Source organism: Melanerpes formicivorus, unplaced genomic scaffold (genome assembly GCF_026170545.1).
Source record: "Melanerpes formicivorus ecotype bairdi unplaced genomic scaffold, bMelFor1.0.p_v2 SCAF_68, whole genome shotgun sequence".
Taxonomy (NCBI): domain Eukaryota; kingdom Metazoa; phylum Chordata; class Aves; order Piciformes; family Picidae; genus Melanerpes; species Melanerpes formicivorus.
This window is the reverse complement of record NW_027142420.1, coordinates 299985-320083: the sequence shown is the minus strand read 5'-3', so window position 1 is coordinate 320083 and position 20099 is coordinate 299985. Positions and strand designations below refer to the sequence as shown.

General features: G+C 44.1%; 1 protein-coding gene across 9 annotated transcripts in view; it reads left to right on the top strand.

Moving 5' to 3' along the window:
* The window catches only part of GPHN (gephyrin), a 275331-nt gene that overhangs the window by 231499 nt on the left and 23733 nt on the right, over positions 1-20099 (top strand). For all 9 annotated transcript variants that reach the window (XM_068162859.1, XM_068162862.1, XM_068162860.1 and 6 more), the window contains 5 exons: positions 1349-1404; positions 6684-6803; positions 11228-11286; positions 11517-11670; positions 13560-13681. In XM_068162859.1, coding sequence (XP_068018960.1) covers positions 1349-1404; positions 6684-6803; positions 11228-11286; positions 11517-11670; positions 13560-13681 — 511 coding nt within the window. The remainder of the gene's footprint in view (positions 1-1348; positions 1405-6683; positions 6804-11227; positions 11287-11516; positions 11671-13559; positions 13682-20099) is intronic.

The following is a 20099-nucleotide window of genomic DNA, read 5'->3' as shown; positions in this document are numbered from 1 at the left end:
AGTTCCTTATCCATCTAGTGGTCACCCATCACACCCATGTGTCACCAGTTTGGAGACCAGGATGTGGTGTGGGACAGTGTCGAAGGCTTTGCTCAGGTCCAGGTAAACGACATCAGTTGCTCGCCCCTCATCTATTAATTTTGTCACCTGCTCATAGAAGGCCACCAGGTTGGTCAGGCAGGATTTGCCCTTGGCAAAGCCATGCTGACTGTTCCCAATCACCTCTTCACTATTCTTTTGAGCGAGTAGTGACTCCAGGAGGATCTGTTCCATGATCTTTCCAGGCACAGAGGTGAGACTGACTGGCCTGTAGTTCCCTGGTTCCTCCTTCTTGCCCTTTTTGAAGATGGGGGCAATGTTTCCCCTTTTCCAGTCTGTGGGGACTTCACCAGACTGCCAGGACTTTTGAAATATAATAGAGAGGGGTTTAGCAACCTCATCTGCCAGTTCTCTCAGCACCCGTGGGTGTAACCCGTCGGGTCCCATGGACTTGAACACTTTCAGGTTCTTCAGATGATCACGAACCTGATCTGCACTTACAATGGGCAGTTCTTCCTCCCCGTCCCTGGCTTTGACTTCCATAACATCAGGAGTGTGGCTAGAGGCCCTTGCAGTGAAGACTGAGGTAAAGAAGTTATTAAGTACCTCAGCCTTTTCCTCATCACATGTGACCATGTCACCATTTTCCTTTCTGAGGGGGCCCACACCTTCCCTAGGCTTCTTCTTCCCATTCATATACCTGTAGAAGTTCTTAGTATTCCCTTTAACCTCCCTGGCTAGATTCAACTCAAACTCTGCTTTGGCTTTCCTAACCAGGACTCTTGCTGCTCGGGCAGCTTCCTTGTATTCCCCCTGTTCTACCTGTCCTTCCCTCCACTTCCTGTAGAGTTTCCTTTTAAGTAATAGTGTGTCCAGTAGCTCCTTGCCCATCCAGGCAGGCCTCCTAGCATTCTTACCTGCTTTTCTCTTTGTTGGTACACAGAGCTCCTGGACACAGAGGAGGTGGTCCTTGAATACTGACCAGCTGTCCTGGGTCCCTCTTCCCTCCAGGGCTTTGTCCCACGACACTTTGGCTAGCAGATCCCTGAGTTACCATCTTTGTTATTGATGTAATTTCTTCTAATCTCCTTCACTTGATCTATATTGCCCAGAATTTTTCAGTTATAAAATACACAACTTTAGAGGCCCTAATACGTAAAACATTTGCAAAACTTCCATAGCCTTCATTGTGCCTATACTGAAAGACTGAATCTGAGATCATTCTTTGGTTTTTCTGTTGTTAATTTCTAATGCCATCATTTTTTGGGGGGGGGTTCAATTTTACCATTTCAATTGTTCATCTTAACAGCTGCTGATGGCCCAGGAGATCGATTCATCATAGGGGAGTCCCAGGCTGGTGAGCAGGTGAGCACAGTTTCTTTTCTCCTTTGTTCTTTTCAATCTATTTTTCTTTTGTAAGATACTGCTTTGTATTTTTACAGTGCTCCAAAACTCAATATTCTTGGAGTTGGCATGAACTAGGACACAGCTGTACCTAGCCTCTCACTGTGTGCCGTGAGACATGCTTTCAGAAAGTGAGGTTGTACAGTTACATAAGGAACTAACAAGGATATTCCAAAATACTTCAGAGCATTGTGCTGACATGTCTGATAGGAGGGCATGCAGTCATGTTCTACCCTAGCACCGTGTTAGAGGACATGAGGTCTCTAGTGGCATTACAGTTCATAAGCAGAAAAGCAAGGTTTCATCCCTTCTTGCTGACGGATTTTTAAAAGGGATTTCAGCCCAGTAATTGTTTCCACAAGCTGCTTGCACACACTGATACCTGCAAAGCAAAGTGTGAGAATTTTGTATGAGCCTTTAAGATACGTAATGCTCGGTACAGTCCCAAGGAAGCCTGGCAGCAGCCTGGTTTCCAGTATTGTTCCTCTCCTGTTTGTGAATTCAAAAGCATGTTTCTGTACCTTACTTTGTACGTGAGCTGAGCTGAAGGCCAAGTCAGGGCAGCACCCACTCATGACCTGCTGGGCTGCATAAACAATTCATGAATGACCACTGTTTGGGTTTTACTCTCTAACTCAAGAGTGCATTTGATAACCTTCCTGTACTGATACCGGAGTGTTATGAAAAAAATCTGTCATGTTCAACCACTTTTTTTATTCTGGCAATTTAATGGCCCCTGCTACCTTCTTCTCAGGGGAGCACGGGTTAACCCAAACTGTTTCTTCAGCTTTTTTCAAGCCCCAGGTTATAATTCTGTGTTTCAAATGTGAAACGATGCAGAAATTGAATAAGGAATAGAAAGGATTAATTGGTTTTAATGAGGATTTTCCATTTTGAATGCTAAGCAAGAAAGTCTCAGATAAAATATGTGTGTTTCAAAAGTTGTTGTAGTATTTTAAGCATTACCCGTTGGATTGTTACATTTAATAACGGTGTTGAACTGCCTCTAAGTGTATATTAGACATTTAATTTGGATAATCATGATGGCAGATGAGCTGGCCAAGCCACTCTCCGTCATTTTCATCCAGTCCTGGCTCACCGGTGAGGTCCCAGGTGACTGGAAACTGGCCAAGGTGGTCCCCATCCACAAGAAGGGTCGGATGGAGGAACCTGGAAACTCCAGGCCAGTCAGCCTGACCTCAGTGCCAGGGAAAGTGATGGAGCAGATTATCCTGGCGGCAATAACTGCACCTGAAGGATGGCCAAGGGCTGAGGTCCAGCCAGCATGGATTTAGGAGGGGCAGGTCCTGCCTCTCCAACCTGATCTCCTTCTATGATCAGGTGACTGCCTGGTGGATGTGGGGCAGGCTGTGGATGTGGTCTACCTGGACTTCAGCAAGGCCTTTGACACTGTCCCCCACAGCAAACTGCTGGCTAAGCTGTCAGCTCGTGACTTGGACCGCAACACTCTGCACTGGGTTAGGAACTAGCTGGAGAGCTGAGCCCAGAGAGTGGTGGTGAATGGTGCCACATCCAGCTGGCAGCCAGGCACCAGTGGTGTCCCCCAGGGATCAGTGCTGGGCCCCATCCTCTTTAATATGAGACAGTCATCAGTAAATTTGCAGATGACTCCAAGTTAGGAGCAGATGTTAGTCAGAGGGTAGAAAGGCCCTGCAGAGGGACCTCGACCGACTGGACAGATGGGCAGAGTCCAATGGGATGGCATTCAACAAGTCCAAGGGCCAGGTGCTGCACTTTGGCCACAACAACCCCATGCAGAGCTACAGGCTGGGGTTGGAGTGGCTGAGAGCTGCCAAACAGAGAGGGACCTGAGGGTGCTGCTCGACAGCCACCTGAATATGAGCCAGCAGTGTGCCCAGGTGGCCAAGAGGGCCAATAGCATCCTGGCCTGCATTAGGAACAGTGTGGCCAGCAGGAGCAGGTAGGTCATAGTGCCCCTGTACTCTGCACTGGTTAGGCCACACCTTGAGTCCTGTGTCCAGTTCTGGGCCCCTCAGTTTAAGAAGGACATCGAAACACTTGAAGGTGTCCAGAGAAGGGCAACAAGACTGGTGAGAGGCCTTGAGCACACCCCTTGAGCACAGCCCTGTGAGGAGAGGCTGAGGGAGCTGGGGTTGCTTAGCCTGGAGAAGAGGAGGCTCAGGGGTGACCTCATTGCTCTCTACAACTACATGAAAGGTGGTTGTAGCCAGGAAGGGGTTGGTCTCTTCTCCCAGGCAACCAGCACCAGAACAAGAGGACACAGTCTCAAGCTGCACCAGGGGAAGTTTAGGCTCAAGGTGAGGAGAAAGTTCTTCCCGGAGAGAGTCATTCGTCATTGGAATGTGCTGCCCAGGGAGGTGGTGGAGTCACCGTCCCTGGAGGTGTTCAAGAGGGGATTGGATGTGGCACTTGGTGCCATGGTCTAGTCATGAGGTCTGTGTTGACAGGTTGGACTTGATGATCTTTGGGGTCTCTTCCAACCTTGGTGATACTGTGATAGATAGAAGTGTGAAAATAATTGTTGTTGTATTTCCCATCCATCATTGTGAATTATGCTTTGGCATAATAGATATCCTCTCTATGCTGAATCCCTTCCATTTGATATTTCATTAAATAGTAGAAACGGTCAACCAACTAATTTCACCTGCCCTGGACTTTTAGGCCTTCTCTCTGCTTTTTCAAGCATTAGTCCAGAATTCAAATGACTGGCACCTATTTCTGCAGCCCTTCTTATGGGCACTGTAAAACAGCAAGAACCAGCAGAGCAACCTGCTGAATTACCACTGCTGTCATTACTCACTTGACGTCAGTAGTTAAAAGTGCCCCAGAACCAGGGTGCTTAAAAACAGTCCTGTGGAAGCTGGGTCTAGTGGGGAAGAGACTGCCCACAGGTCTGACAGGTTTTGGTGTCCTAATCTGCCCGGCAGGTTTGTACAAAGGGTAGAAGTGCAAATGGGAGCTTGGTTCCCTCCTGCAAAATTCAAGAGCTCACAAATGTCTCTCTGCAGGGACAGTCTGTCCTCCCAGATTAATGGGAATGGAAAACCTTTCTGGCAAGGAACAAAAATTGGGTGGGAGGAGGCACACAGAGAGAATAATTCTGGAAGTGCCAGTGATGGGAGAAAAATGAGGCTGATGACCTCTGAATAATTGGTCAATGTATTTTCCTTTGGCCAGCACATCTTCAGGTTCATCTCCTTCCCAAGAAACTATTTATAGCCTTGGAAGGTTCCTAAGTCTCATTTCACCCTTCAGTCACTCTCAGCAGCAGCAGCATTCTGCTTTTCATGTTACAGACCAATTAACAGAATGATTCACAGGAGGGAGTTCAAAATAGGTTTAGATTTGGCTCATCCTGCAGGGATTGAAGGTTATGTAAACGCTATGTTGAGAGGAAGAAAATGGGACTGAGAATTGCAGGGAGGCCATAGAGCCAAGTTGGAGATTTCTGCCTCAATTTGCAGATTGTGTATTATTTTCTGATTTCCAGTTCCAGATGGTTGGGTTTGTGATAACAGCCATTGTTTTATTTTGTGTTTAGAAAAACTTACAGATGGTATCCTGCTTTTGGGAGGCTAGGGCACATTTGAAAGTTACAGTCACAAGCTGTCCACAGGGTCTTTGTGTGAAACACTCCACCATGGAAGGCAATGATTTTCTTCCCATAGACCTGCAAAGATGGAGCTTAGCGTTTCCTGGAAGGCTTTCTAATGATGTTTGTAAGAGGCACTATGACTAACCAGCTCTAATATAGGATGGAAAAGAGACACCTTCTACCTTTCCATTAAATTGGGCCTTTTCTCAGGAAGGAGTGTGGGTTATTGCAAATCATACAGGAGAGGGTAATCATGAGCAGGAGAAAGGTGCCCAGGTTGGGAACTGTGCTCAATAGATTGTTTCTGGGGTTTATTTAGTGACTAGCATTAAATAAATTATCATCATTGAGGGGAAAGGACAGAATTCAGCACTGCCCTATTCCAGGTAAGTGTGAGATCTCAAAAGCCTTAAAAGAGCTTCTGTAAAATTGATGTTCATTAATATGCATTCTGAGAAGGAATGATTTCTTTATCTTCCTAGTTTGTAGCACAGAAGAGCACATCCCTTGAGATTCACACACACATCTGATCATGTTTTTCATAAATTTAATCTGATCAAATTCTCAAAGGACAAAAAGAAAATTAAATATATGAGCAACCAATGCTAGAAGATACTGTTCTTGTATCATAGCTTTTTTTAACGTTTCACATCACTACACCTCAAAAAACTAACTCATCTAGTCATAAACTCCAAAAGCATGGGTAGTTATAGTTCCTTTTGTCACCACAGGCCCTGATTTCTGGCAGGGTCCTGGACGTTTTGCATTCTTTGTTGGTTCTTAAGGCCCAAAAGATGCATTTTAGAATGGAATAACTTTTTAATGCAGTACATTTTTCATATAGAAATTGTCTGTCACAAATGCCATCAACACCTTAGTAAGTTCAAGCTGCAACTGGGTAGGTTTACCCTGGACATTAGGAAACATTTTTTCAGGGCAAGACTCGTCAGGCATTGGAATGTGCTGCCCAGGGAAGTGGCTGAGTCACCAACCCTGGATGTGCTTAAAGGTGGCTTGGATGAGGTGCTTGGGGATATGGTTTAGGGTTGTAGAGTAGGGTTCTGGGTTGGACTTGGTGATCCTGAGGGTCTTTTCAAACCTGAGTGTTTCTGTGATTCTGAGAAACAAAGCAGCTGGTTACATTACTTACAAACCACTGGATTTCCATATATAGTGTGCTGATAAAAGAAAACAGGAGAAAAACCCAACCAAACAAATGCACAATTTCAATCCTGGGGACCAGAATGCTCTGCAAAGATATTTATCTACAGAGAGCTGCAAGATTTTTGCTTGTGTAAGTCACTAATGATCACCATTTAACTGTTACATTTCTGAGCCAGTAACTTGTATGACTAGTAACCAGACTACCAATACGTTGCTTCTTCTGGGAGGTATTCTTGTGGTGGAAATCTAAAGGGAAAATCTGAAGCCACCCTAATATGTGACCCTATGAAAAAAGCCAGATCTGAAGCAGTGACCTAATCCTTAAATATGCCGGAATGTGGGTGTCTGGGTATCACTACTATGTCAAGAGTCGTGCCACATATCAGAATTTCAGTTGTCCAGATTATTTCCTTAAATGTTAAATGATTTGAGATTCTTCCTTGCAAAAGCAGATCACATTTTGTTTGTTACTTTCCAGCCAACGCAGACTGTGATGCCTGGCCAGGTGATGCGGGTTACAACCGGTGCTCCCATTCCATGTGGTGCTGATGCCGTGGTGCAGGTGGAAGATACAGAGCTCATCAGGGAATCAGATGATGTGAGTCAAGACTTGAAACTCTCTGTGTGCAGCAGAACAGGGTGCATGATACAGTACCAGGTGTAAGCAGATTAATTCCAGTGTTTAAAGCTGATGAAGACAGCAAAAACTGAAACGTACTCTCATGATCCTTTCTCATGCCTCATTACTGTAAGTGCATAGATTTTTTTATATCTGATGAAGTCAGCAAGTTGTCTGTGCTGGCCTGCTTCCTAGCAGAGAATTTATTGAATCAGTCCTGCTTTGAGGTTACAGATGTGTGTGCAGATAATATCTCCCCATAAAACACACTGTTGTTTTCACTGCTTGTTAATCCTTCCAGGAGCCTTACCAAGAGAGTTTGCTCTAGCTGCTGCACACCTCATCAAGAGAGGACTATCACACTGCAGAGCAACACAGATGATAACCTCATATTTTCCATTTCTTCTTTGAATGACTGTCCTCCTGGGTTCTGCCTTTGCTGTGCATGTTCTCCTCTGCATGTGAGAACAGATTATTTGGCTATGGGATTCCAAAATGTGTTTGGAATTTTTCAGCAAAGACAGGCAGCTTTTCCTGCCTGTATATGTGAGATAGAACTCTTCAGTTTCTTCTTGTCCTTGAATGTGCTGCTCTGGCGATCTTGTACGTAAAGAGGTAGCACAGTTTAATTAATGTGGCATTTTTCTCTCCTTTTCATGCCTGAGCAGCTACATATTTCAAGAATATTTTTCTTTTTAGTGTTAAGAACTCCTTAACTGAAATATCTAGCATCTCAAAAATGTTCCTCTGAAAGGACAGAAAGTACTTTCAAAAGGAGCTCCTTGACCTCTAGTTATGGCAGCAGTACTTAAATATCATAGCAAGCATTCCCCAAATGACTGTAGGAGTCACAGGACTGGAAGGAATTACATCTACCCATCAGGAGGAAGAACTCTCATCAGCTTGTAAAATGCACAGTCACTGAGAAACTGATCCTTGAAAACGTACGTCCACACCCTTTTTATTTTGAGCTTATGTGTCATCTTTTAGGAAACAGGAGGCAAATGTGATCAGCCAAAACAAGAGATAGACCCTACATCGAGACCAAGCATTGGTGCATCAATATGGATGGTGGCTGTGAGCAACCATCAGAATAATCTGCTGTGCTGGGTTGAGGCAGCCCCCTTCCCCACCCCTGGCAACAATAAACACTCAGACAAACGGATTGCAAAAGTGATGGAAAGTTTAAATAGAAAGCAGTGAACTTTTACAGAAAAGCAAAAGCAGAGTGACAAAGAAAAATCCCAAAGCAGACCCAGAGAGACCCCATCCCCACCTGAGGGTACATCCGAGACCCCCAGGGCTCCTTCTTCCCCCTCCCACTGCTAGGCTAGTCTCAGCTGGCCAGATCTGAGACTGCCCATCCCCCCGTGGCCTTGGGCCTAGCCAGGCCCAAAGCCAGGAGACATCTCCCCAGTTACCGGCTGACGGAGGAGGAAGAAAAGAGATAGTGCTAGACTCCGCACTGCATCTTATAGTGGTGCAAAGGATTGTGGTATGAAATACTACATAATTTCTTGTGTCCACCCCTGGGCTGGATTTCTGGACACAGGAAGTAAACACTGCAGGGGGGCACCCAGCTCAAACTGTAACATCTGCTCGGACAGAGTTCAAAATATATTAATGCACAACAAGGATTCTGCCTGATACACACCAAATGGAAGATGTTCTGAACATAATGCCCTATCTTTCTGGAGGCCCTACCTCTAGCCATCTTGAATTGTCTTGTGTTCCTAAAGTCTTCTGGGACATCCATCAGTTCTGTAAATACAGTCTCCACACATCACCATGTTGTCCCCAGTCACGCTTTCCACAGTGCGTTTCAAATCTAGGTTACGGTGGTGAATGGTGCCACATCCAGCTGGCGGCCAGTCAGTAGTGGCATCCCCCAGGGATCAGTGCTGGGCCCCATCCTCTTTAACATCTTTATTGATGATCTGGATGAGGGCATTGAGTCCATCATCAGTAAATTTGCTGATGACACCAAGCTGGGGGCAGGAGTTGATCTGCTGGAGGGTAGAGAGGCTCTGCAGAGAGACCTCGACAGGCTGGACAGATGGGCAGGGTCCAACGGCATGAGATTTAACGCATCCAAGTGCCGGGTTCTGCACATCGGCCACAACAACCCCATGCAGTGCTACAGGCTGGGGTCAGAGTGGCTGGAGAGCAGCCAGGCAGAGAGGGACCTGGGGGTGCTGGTTGATGGTAGGCTGAACATGAGCCTGCAGTGTGCCTAGGCGGCCAGGAGGGCCAATGGCATCCTGGCCTGCATCAGGAGCAGTGTGGCCAGCAGGAGCAGGGAGGTCATTCTGCCCCTGTACACTGCACTGGTTAGGCCACACCTCGACTACTGTGTCCAGTTCTGGGCCCCTCAGTTTAGGAAGGAGGTTGACTTGCTGGAACAAGTCCAGAGAAGAGCAACGAAGTTAGTGAGGGGATTGGAACACAGCCCTGAGAGGAGTGGCTGAGGGAGCTGAGGCTGCTTAGCCTGGAGAGGAGGAGACTCAGGGGTGACCTTATTGCTCTCTACAACTACCTGAAGGGGGGTTGTAGACAGGCAGAGGTTGGTCTCTTCTCCCAGGCAGCCAGCACCAGAACAAGAGGACACAGTCTCATGCTGCACCAGGGGAGGTTCAGGCTGGAGGTCAGGAGGAAGTTTTACACAGGGAGAGTGATTGCCCATTGGAATGGGCTGCCCAGGGAGGTGGTGGAGTCGCCGTCACTGGAGGTGTTCAGGAGGAGACTTGACAGGGTGCTTGGTTACATGGGTTAGTTGATTAGGTGGTGTTGGATGATAGGTTGGACGTGATGATCTTGAAGGTCTCTACCAACCTTGTCTGGTCTGGTCTGGTCTAGTCTAGTCTATGCTATGCTGTGCTATGGTATGCTATTCTATTCTATTCTATTCTATTCTATTCTATTCTATTCTATTCTATTCTATTCTATTCTATTCTATTTTTTTTTCTTGTTTCCCCTAATCCAGGAGTCCTAAACAGGACCTTTTCTATTACTGTGTATCATTGGTGCTCCACTTGATTCCCTAGACACTTCCTAACTATTTTAAATGTTATCAAAGACATGGAAAATTTACATCGTCCTGAGTGGCCAACCATCCCCAGTCTTTAACTGTTGCCCCATATATTCTTTACAAGCCTAAAGTGTCTTTTACAGCTTGAGATGTGGGACAAAGGAAATAGAAGTACAACCTGAGCACCAGCACAGACATTTTGGACACCAGCAGTCAAATATAGTTTCTCCTCATATACCAAAGGAGCAAGTATAAAAGAAACAGAATTTGCATGAACAGAATGTGCTAAAGGAAAAAAATCAGGAATTTTTGTCCTTCATTTCTTGGTTTTCAGGAGTTTAATATTTTCACAGTAAGTAAACAGAATTGCAGTCAGTAACAGCACATTCACTGCTTCTTACTTTGGGGTCTGTAGTTTAAAGCACTTAGTTTGAAGTCAGAAAATGCAGTCTGTATAGCCTTTAAGTGCCAGTGTCCTATACAGCACTACTGTCTTTGTGAGAATTCCAAATGGCAATGATGTCCTGTGTCCATCTTGAGATATTAGTATCTGATTTATTGCTTTGAAGTACTCATAATGTGCAGTACTACATAATAACACAAAACTAAAATCTGTTCCAGTCTAAGTGTAGATTTAGTGCTGCTGACAGCCTGGCAGAGTCTCTATGGCCTGAACCCACTTATAAATTAAATGTTAGCAATACAGGTCATGTGCCATTTGTTGGCATTGAATGAATCACCAACCATTGAAATTCTGCAGGAGGAAACACAAATATTAAAGCAGACCTCAGACTTTTCAGGCTACTGTCTCTTGTTGACAGTAAATAAACATGATGAATCAGTTTCTTTTTGATTTGTACAAAACTCTAAAGCAGGAGTTTCCACTGCAGCAATCCACATGCAAATCCTGACACAGCCCCTGTGGCTCCTCCCCACCTTTCTGCAGATGCGGCGGCGCATCGTCCATCAAATCGTTGCTTCTGCTGGAAGGCTGGCTTGGACATTGTTCAACCAGCTCAGGCTAGCTGAGAGGAGTAGAAAGAATTCACTTGCTATGCTAGACCAGTAGACAAGCATAGTACGTGACAGAGGAAAGATACATAGGCACAAGGATTATTAAAAAAAAAGAAAGGAAGGTAGAACTATCTATTCAGTGCTGGTCTTTCTTTGGTGAGCCCATCAAAGGCAGAATTTCTTATTTTTGTTCAGTTTTAGCACACAGTCTTGACACAAAGATCAGGAAAATGATGATGCTTAAACCATAGGGTCTTTGAGCAATGAAAACTGTGAGCTGTGTAGGCTTCTGGGAAATTAAAACTGATCAATCTTTTTCGAATAGCCTGACTGACCATAGTTTTTCTCTTTATTTTTGTAGGGCACTGAAGAACTGGAGGTTCGAATCCTGGTGCAGGCTCGACCAGGCCAAGATATCAGGTCTGTAGACAGCCTACTTTCTATACAGTGATATAGATACCTCTGTAAGGAAGGGAAGGGCCGATGATTTTTGTAGTCATTGTTTGACCATGAGCAGTATTGAGATTTGGACAGTTCTGAGTAATGAACATCTCTGGACGCTCCCTGCCTGGAGGAGGACCAATCAGGGAAGGGTATTTTCAATCTTATGCTGATTTTCTTTCACTTTTTTTCTGTCCTATGATTTTCAGACCTATAGGACATGACATTAAAAGAGGTGAATGTGTGCTGGCTAAAGGAACCCACATGGGTCCTTCTGAGATTGGTCTCTTAGCAACTGTTGGAGTAACTGAAGTAGAAGTCAACAAGTTTCCAGTGGTTGCAGTCATGTCAACAGGGAATGAGGTAAGAAAAGTATATTTAGAATCAAGATCTGAATTACCATATCTTCTTCAGGACAGGTATAATGTTTTGGATAGTGATTTCCACCCTGTTCCCAAATAGACTCCCTTTTTGACCTGCAGCTTGTGATGCCATGAGGTATTTTTGTAAGGATCAGCCTGTAAGCAGCTGCTTTTGTTGTCTGCCTCAAGGTTTCTGTCACAAGTCTGACATACCGTCTTTGCCAAAATTCTGGTAGTGTGTCCAGTTAGCACCAACGGCTTTCTTCCTGCCAGCAGGGAAGGACCTTTGGGGTACTCAGGGTGGTGATTCATACTGCCAGTCATGACTGGAAGAGTAATTCCTCTTGAGCAGCACTCCCCTGTAGCTGTAGTGCTATCAACCTGCTTTTGAGAACTGACTCCTGCTACCAAGTACCTTGCTGTAGTGCTGTGCTGTACTGTGCTGCTTTTATTTTGACCACTTGGTGAAATCCAGACAACGTTCTCCTGGTAGAACTTCAGACCAGCTTGTTAATTGCTTTGTCTTAGCTACCTCTGAACAGGCAGGTTCAGGATTAGTTTTACACATATTGTGGGCTGGTGCTGGACAGCAACTAAGCACTCACATGGCTGCATGCTCCTTCCTTCCTGCAGCAGGAGAGAGAGAACAGGAAGAGCAAAAGCAGAGGAACTTGCAGGTTGAGATCAAGTCAGTTTAACGACAGCATGAAGTTTTACCTAGAATTTTGACTGTCCTTGGAGGTGAACTTCTTGAAGATGAAGCACAACCATAAACCCAATAGAATACACTGAATTTTGAAAGATTTTAAAAACTTTTAATATGCTGAATTCTGTCATCTGATCATGTCCTTGCAACTCCCACAACCCCAGTGAAGGATAATCTGTGACTGCTGGGTACTGTGAGTGGCTGAGACCAGCCTTCTGGGACAGAATCTTGCCTGACTTCATATTATAGACAGGGTCTGGCATGCAGGAAACGTTATCTAAAGACCTGCAAGGATTACAGGTGATAATTTTCTGTATAGTGTCTTCTGTATGGTTCAGTGTTCTTGTATGGCATTAAAGGGTCCTTTGCTGATGTGGGCACTCTCTTTTGTATCATGTGTTTTAAAGTGATCCTGTACAGTTGGTTTCTTAATCCTCCTGTGGAAATCTTCACAGAAATATTGCTACTAGCCAAAGCATCAAAATTTAGCCATATTCCACTTTGAGTTATTTTTACCTTACTACCTAATACTATTGCTCTAATTTGGGCAGATGCATTCTTACTATTATTATTTACCTCCTGTCAATAGTGTGCTGTCCTTAATAAGCATAAAATATATGTTGCCATAGATATGTTTTGAAATTTTAATTTCCAAAGTGTGCAACATGTAAGGCAATTGCCATGATACCAGCATGAGAGAAAGTTTTTAATCCAAACAAGTCATTGATATAAGAACCAAGCTTTAAGCTTCTGTCTATTACTCCAGTGCAGATTGTTGTATTAAAAAGGAAACATCTTTGTTGGTAAATAGACAATAGCTTAGAAATTTCTTTTGATGCCTTTAAATCTGGTTAGCTGCATCAGTGAGGTTCTTTTAAAAGCATTTAAATGGAAGCTATAACTTGTAAATTTACTCTTTGTGTTTTGATTTCTAATGGTTGAGTTAAAACAGGCTCTCATAAAGACAAAAGAAGACTTTGCAGACACGAGCCAATAAAAACATACAAAGCAACTAAACAATCACATTGCAGATACTATTAATTTAAATTCACTGAATTGCTTTACCTATGTACTTTATCATAAGTGTGTGAGAGTGTCCTGTCCAACCTGACACATAAAATTCTCATCTGCATAAAGGCACAGTATTCCAAGGGTGCTGACTGAGACTGTTTCTGGTTTTATAGCTACTGAACCCTGAGGATGACCTCTTGCCAGGAAAGATTCGAGACAGTAACCGTTCCACTCTCCTAGCTACAATCCAAGAACATGGCTATCCAACAATCAACTTGGGAATTGTGGGAGATAAGTAAGTGCCACTTGTATTAGTAAAGATGTCACTTCATATTCATGTGATGCACTTGATGGCATCCATGGAAAAAGAAATAGCAGAGAAAATGTCACTAGTTGCAAGCCTTGCACTGTTGTGGCAGGGCACATCTTAGGACAGATATGTTACCATTTTTGTGAGAGAAATAAGTGAGTCTATTCTGATAGTGGGAGAAGTCATTTGATACTATTTCTATTGAGTGGTGTTTATCTGGTTTCACCTTCTGTTAACTGAGACATCTCTTACTGCTGCAAATGGAATTTATTGCGGCAGTATCATCATCAGAATTATATACATGTAAGAGGAGGCAATTCTACAGCAACTATGATTTTTATCTCATGCAGTGATGGGAGAAGTTAAAATTAGTTTGGGGTATAAAGTATTGTCAGATTTTGAGTCACTTCTCTTTTGGGAGAAGCCCACCCACTCTCCCGGATGTTGCTCAGTATCTCCAGAAACGTGTCAAGGGATTTCCCCTTTTCTGGTCTCTCTACTTGGAGTGCCCTGTCGTCAATCTTTCCATCCGTCTGGCAGTGATTGCCTCTTGTTTCCCAGTGGTAGTGAAGTCACGTCTTCTGTCAAGTGCGCTAGGATAAGTGATGGAAGTGTTCAACCTTTTGTCCTTTTCAAGACTGCCTGTCACCCATGGCATGAGTTTCTCAGTGTAATATTTTCTCAGTTGATTGAGCCCCAGAGGCTTTGAACAGGCTATCTTGTTTTGGGTATCAAACCACCTGGCAGACTTGGTTCAATGGGGAGCTGTTTGGGCTCACCTCTGTGTGTTTGAGAAAAAGGGTATTTCTTGTGGGTAGGTAAAACTGAGGCCAGATTAGGAAGCATAAAAGAGAGACAGTGAATTTCAGTATCTATGCTTCACATTGATGACAGAATTCCCAAGCAGGGAGACAAGGTTACTGTTAGGGAATAGTTAATTTCAAAGCCAGTCTCCCCTAATGCAGAATTCAATAAAAAAACATTAATATCAAAGGCCACCTGCATGACCAAAAGTTACTACTGCTGTCAGCATCAAATGACATGCTGTCACTGGCACTGGGTTAATCCAATGGAAAAGATGCTCTTCCCCTGAGCATCTTTCTGGTAGCCCCTCTGGCAAAAAAGCTTGTTTGTTCTTTATGGCCTTGTCCTAACCAAGTATAGCCTCAAATTTGTTGTCAAGTTGGCACCACCAAATGGAGAGTTTAAGGTTATTGTGCAAAATTACAGCTATATACTCCACTGCCTTCAGAGACTTTTTCTATAACCTCCTAGGTGTGGAGTGTCTGTGAAGATAATTAATCTTGAAAGCTCTTAGAGATAATTGTGGTGAGATTTAAGAGCCAAGATAATTCTTTTACTTTTCCACTGTTTTTTAACAGACATTTCCTGACTCTTTTTTAGTTGTTAGACGATATCTGAAAAGCAAACACATATATCAGTTACAGACAGGCAAGTGTCTGCAGCTTTGCTTTCAGTTGTGAGAGAGAGGATGGTACTTTTGAATTCTCCCTGTCAAAATGTTCTCTTATCTTGAGATAGTTACCTTGGAGAAGTTAATAGAGTTCTTTTTAAACTTTCATTTTTGTGCTTGGGAAGTAATTTCTGCCAAGGTAGTTATTGTAGCTCATAGAATAGAAATAATGAGCCTCCAACTGTAAGAGTGATTTTGTGCTTTGCAGTAAGTTTTGAAAGAAAAATTTGGTACTTTTAACTTAGCCAAGAATCCTCCCAACCTGATACCAGGATTTTGTCTCATCAAGTCTTCTCACACTCTCATGCTCAGTCTGTATATTTTACAATGCATCTGCAGTTCTGTTTCAGTCAAAGAGAAAATCTGAATATATAAATTAGTTTGATAATAGGTATGGTATTATTTCATTATGTAATAAAGTTACTAAGTAAGCATCAGACTGATAGGACTGATTTGCTGGGGTACCATGGTACTCAAATTTAAGAGTGTTACTAGAGAAATCTTATGAAGGGTACAACTTCGACATTTTAGTTAACATGATTATAAAAAAAAAGTGAACAAAGCTTCAGTGTCTGTTACATGTTTTTTTTCTGTTTCTTCCTGTTTATACGTTTTACATCGAGGAAATTTTACTGCACGTGTATGGGACTGTCACTTGCTGTGCACTGTAAGCATTGACTTGAGTTTGGGAGAGTGGCTAACGGAGCACAGCTGAGTGTTGCTGTTGCTGCAGTGGGTCAAGTCTTTTAACAAGCATGGCAATTCTGTCAGTCAGCATATTCAGAGCTAATATTCAAGTGCAGAAATTGTTCTGGAGTATAGTATTTGCAAAGACAAACTTAGTGGTAAGTATTCCTGTGTTTCATTTCAGTATGTGAATCACTCAGATATGTTTAGGTAAGAAAATAGCTTGTCCAGCTGCTTGAAAGCCAAGGACTGTGATATGTGTAAGCACATCCCAGTTTAGAATGTGTGAGGATGGGGAAGTACAGGGAGTGTCTGTGGGTGGCTGCAGTGTAGTCGGGAGCCCTTTAAAAATGCCTTTATTAATCATAATTGAAGTTATGAACTGGCCACTCAAGTCTCAGTCTGTATTTTCAGTTGAAACCAGTACTTTGTTTCTTTTTGGATCATTTTAACAGTTTATGAGATTGTCATTGTCTGTTTCCATTCTCATAAATTGTATATAGGACACAATATTGAAAATTAGAAAAAGCACGTCCAAAACACATAGATAAAATCTACGGCTGCAATCCTAGAAGGAAGCACCGGAGAAAAGAAGGAACCTGGAAAATGCAATGTAGTTGAAGTTGTGGCTGGCTAGAAAACAAGATGTTCTCTATGTTCTTAGCACATAAAACCCAAGCTATTTGGAAAGCACACATCTCTGGCTAGAAATGGAAGGCAGTTCAGTTTCAGAATTACTCCAAACACCAGAAACAAATGCAAGACCAAAAAAGGAAGAATGCTTCTGATGTTTTTACTGTTATGTCTTACACCCTTGTCCACATCATAGAATCACTTGTTAAAGCAGCTGCCCAGTTAAACCTGGTACTCCAGTGTACTTGTGAATGTTGTCTCATATAACAAGACCGACTTTAAAAGGTTTCTGATTTCATCTTCTTTGCTTGTGGTCTGTGAAATTATTTGGTTCGTTGGAAGTCATTGATAAAAGCAGGAGTTACATCTCTGATCTCTAGAACTCCATTAACTTATTTTTCAGGACATTCTTGTGTCTTAGTATTTTATTTGTGTTGTCCTTTGCATCTGCTGTTTGTTTAAAGCTGTAAAGTTCAGGCCTAACAAAATTGCTGTGGCATGTGCCTCATTTAGAAAGACATCTTCCATTTTGATAGTTTTCCTTCTGTGAGAGACTCTCTTATTGAACTTGCTAAAGTATTTTAATCACAGACGGAATGAATTCTGTTTCCTTTGTTTACGTGAGTGCATTTTCCCCTTTGTGCATTTCCCCCCGTCTTCTAATTCCCATGTATATTTTCTGAGATACGTGTGTAACATTAGCTTCTTACAGATACATTTCCTTTTTTGAGCCTGTGATTTTGCAGTGGGGAAAGAATCTCTCTCTTTAGAAGAAAAAATTAGGAAATTAACATTGTCTGCTCAGTTTCTTTTAAAATGAATCAGAATGCTTATAAAATCAGTAGCATATGAGAGCTTTTCTACACTGGAATTCATCAGTTTCTTTTATGACATATTGTTTGACAAAGAGCTCCTAAGTGACAGGTAAACCCATTGAAAAAACCCTTGCTATTGTGACAGCTTTACTCTATGATGTCCTGGATAGAAGGGCTTCGAAAGAATCCCTATTTTGAAAGAGATACTAAGATTTCATCCAAGGCTTTAGTCTGCTGGAATTTTATGTTTGCCATCCAAAAAGAGGTTTAAATCTTTTGTACCTGTATGGGTTACATGTGGTTTCCAGTATTACAATTCAGGTGGAACATCTGGAGTGAAGGGAGAAGAGTAGGAGAGCTGCTCAAACACTACAGTTTCCTATGAAATATCAACTTGACACCTGTCATTCTGTGAGTTATAGGCAGAATTCAGCCACAGAATTCTAACTGCTCCCTGCAGCAGTTTCATGTCCAGCTTGGGCACAATGGAATATCCTGTGAACAGAACTGGGAGTACTAGTGTCATTTAACAAATAACTGCAATGAAAGGCTTGCTGGAGAAAAGGCCTTAAATCAAATGTCACAATATGATTTTTTGCTGAAGTGATTTCAGTTCTAGACCTGCTCAAAGAATGATGGTGTTAAAAAGTTTGGTTATAGCCTAATGAACCCAGGAACACTGCGTAAGGATTTGGAGGCGATTCACATGTGGAGATTCTCTTGTACGTTGTGCTCCATTCAGAAGAATATTGTCCTTCTTAATTCTTGATAATCACTAGGGCAAACTTCACTTGTCATACGTGAGAAGAAAGTCATAAGTGAGGGATGCCCCCTCCTTGGATGTGTTCAAGGCCAGGCTGGACGAGGCCTTGAGCAACCTGGGCTAGTGCGAGGTGTTCCTGCCCAAGGCAGGGGATTGGAACCGGATGATCCTTATGGTCCCTTCCAACCCAAACCATTCTGTGAATCTATGAATTCTATGAATATTGTGAGACTGAGAGTACTCTTAGAGCTTAGCACCTTCCTGGAAAAAGTTCCTGATTTTTGTGGTGGCTGTTGTGTAATACTGTCAGAAATGTGGATGAGTATAGAATCATACAATCAATAAGGTTGGAAAAGACCTCAAAGATCATCAAGTCCAACCTGTCACCCAACACGCTACGGCAATCCCATGCAGAGCTACAGGCTGGGGTTGGAGTGGCTGAGAGCTCCCAAACAGAGAGGGACCTGGGGGTGCTGATCGACAGCCACCTAAACATGAGCCAGCAGTGTGCCCAGGTGGCCAAGAGGGCCAATGGCATCCTGGCCTGCATTAGGAACAGTGTGGCCAGCAGGAGCAGGGAAGTCATTGTGCCCCTGTACTCTGCTTTGGTTAGGCTGCACCTTGAGTCCTGTGTCCAGTTCTGGGCCCCTCAGTTTAAGAAGGACATTGAAACACTTGAAGGTGTCCAGAGAAGGGCAACAAGGCTGGTGAGAGGCCTTGAGCACAGCCCTGTGAGGAGAGGCTGAGGGAGCTGGGGTTGTTTAGCTTGGAGAAGAGGAGGCTCAGGGGTGACCTCATTGCTCTCTACAACTACCTGAAAGGTGGTTGTGGCCAGGTGGGGGTTGGCCTCTTCTCCCAGGCAACCAGCACCAGAACAAGGGGACACAGTCTCAAGCTGTGCCAGGGGAGGTTTAGACTCGAGGTGAGGAGGAAGTTCTTCACCGAGCGAGTCATTCGTCATTGGAATGTGCTGCCCAGGGAGGTGGTGGAGTCACCGTCCCTGGAGGCGTTCAAGGGGAGATTGGACGTGGCACTTGGTGCCATGGTCTAGTCATGGGGTCTGTGTTGATAGGTTGGACTCGATGATCCTCGAGGTCCTTTCCAACCTAAGTTATACTGTGATACTGTGAACACCTCATGACTAGTAGACCATGGCACCGAGTGCCACATCCAATCCCTTCTTGAACAGCTCCAGGGGCGGTGACTCCACCACCTCCCTGGGCAGTACATTCCAGGGGCTAACAACTCTCTCTGAGAAGAGCTTTCTCCTCACTTTGAGCCTAAACTTTCCCTGGTGCAGCTTGAGACTGTGTCCTCTTGTTCTGTTGCTGGTTGCCAGGGAGAAGAGACCAACCCCCACCTGGCCACAACCTCCCTTCAGGTAGTAGTGGACAGCAATAAGATCTCCCCTGAGCCTCCTCCAGGCTGAACAACTCCAGCTCATAGTATCATAGTATCATTCAGGGTTGGAAGGGACCACAAGGATCATCTAGTTCCAACCCCCCTGCCATGGGCAGGGACACCCCACACTAGATCAGCCTGGCCAGAGCCTCATCCAGCCTGGGCTTAAACACCTCCAGGGACAGGGCCCCAACCACCTCCCTGGACAACACATTCCAGGGTTTCACCACTCTCATGGTGAAGAACCTCCTCCTCACATCTAGCCTGAATCTCCCCACCTCCAGCTTCATTCCATTCCCCCTAGTCCTGTCACTACCTGAGATCCTGAGAAGTCCTTCCCCAGCCTTCCTGTAGGCCCCCTTCAGATACTGGAAGGCGACAATTTGGTCACCTCGGAGCCTTCTCTTCTGCAGACTGAACAGCCCCAACTCCTTCAGTCTGTCCTCATAGGAGAGGTGCTCCAGCCCTCTGCTCATCTTTGAGGCCCTTCTCTGGACACCTTCCAGCACCTCCAGATCCCTCTTGCCATAGGGGCTCCAGAACTGGACACAGTACTCCAGGTGGGGTCTCACCAGGGCTGAGTAGAGGGGGAGGATCACCTCCCTCGACCTGCTAGCCACACTTCTCCTG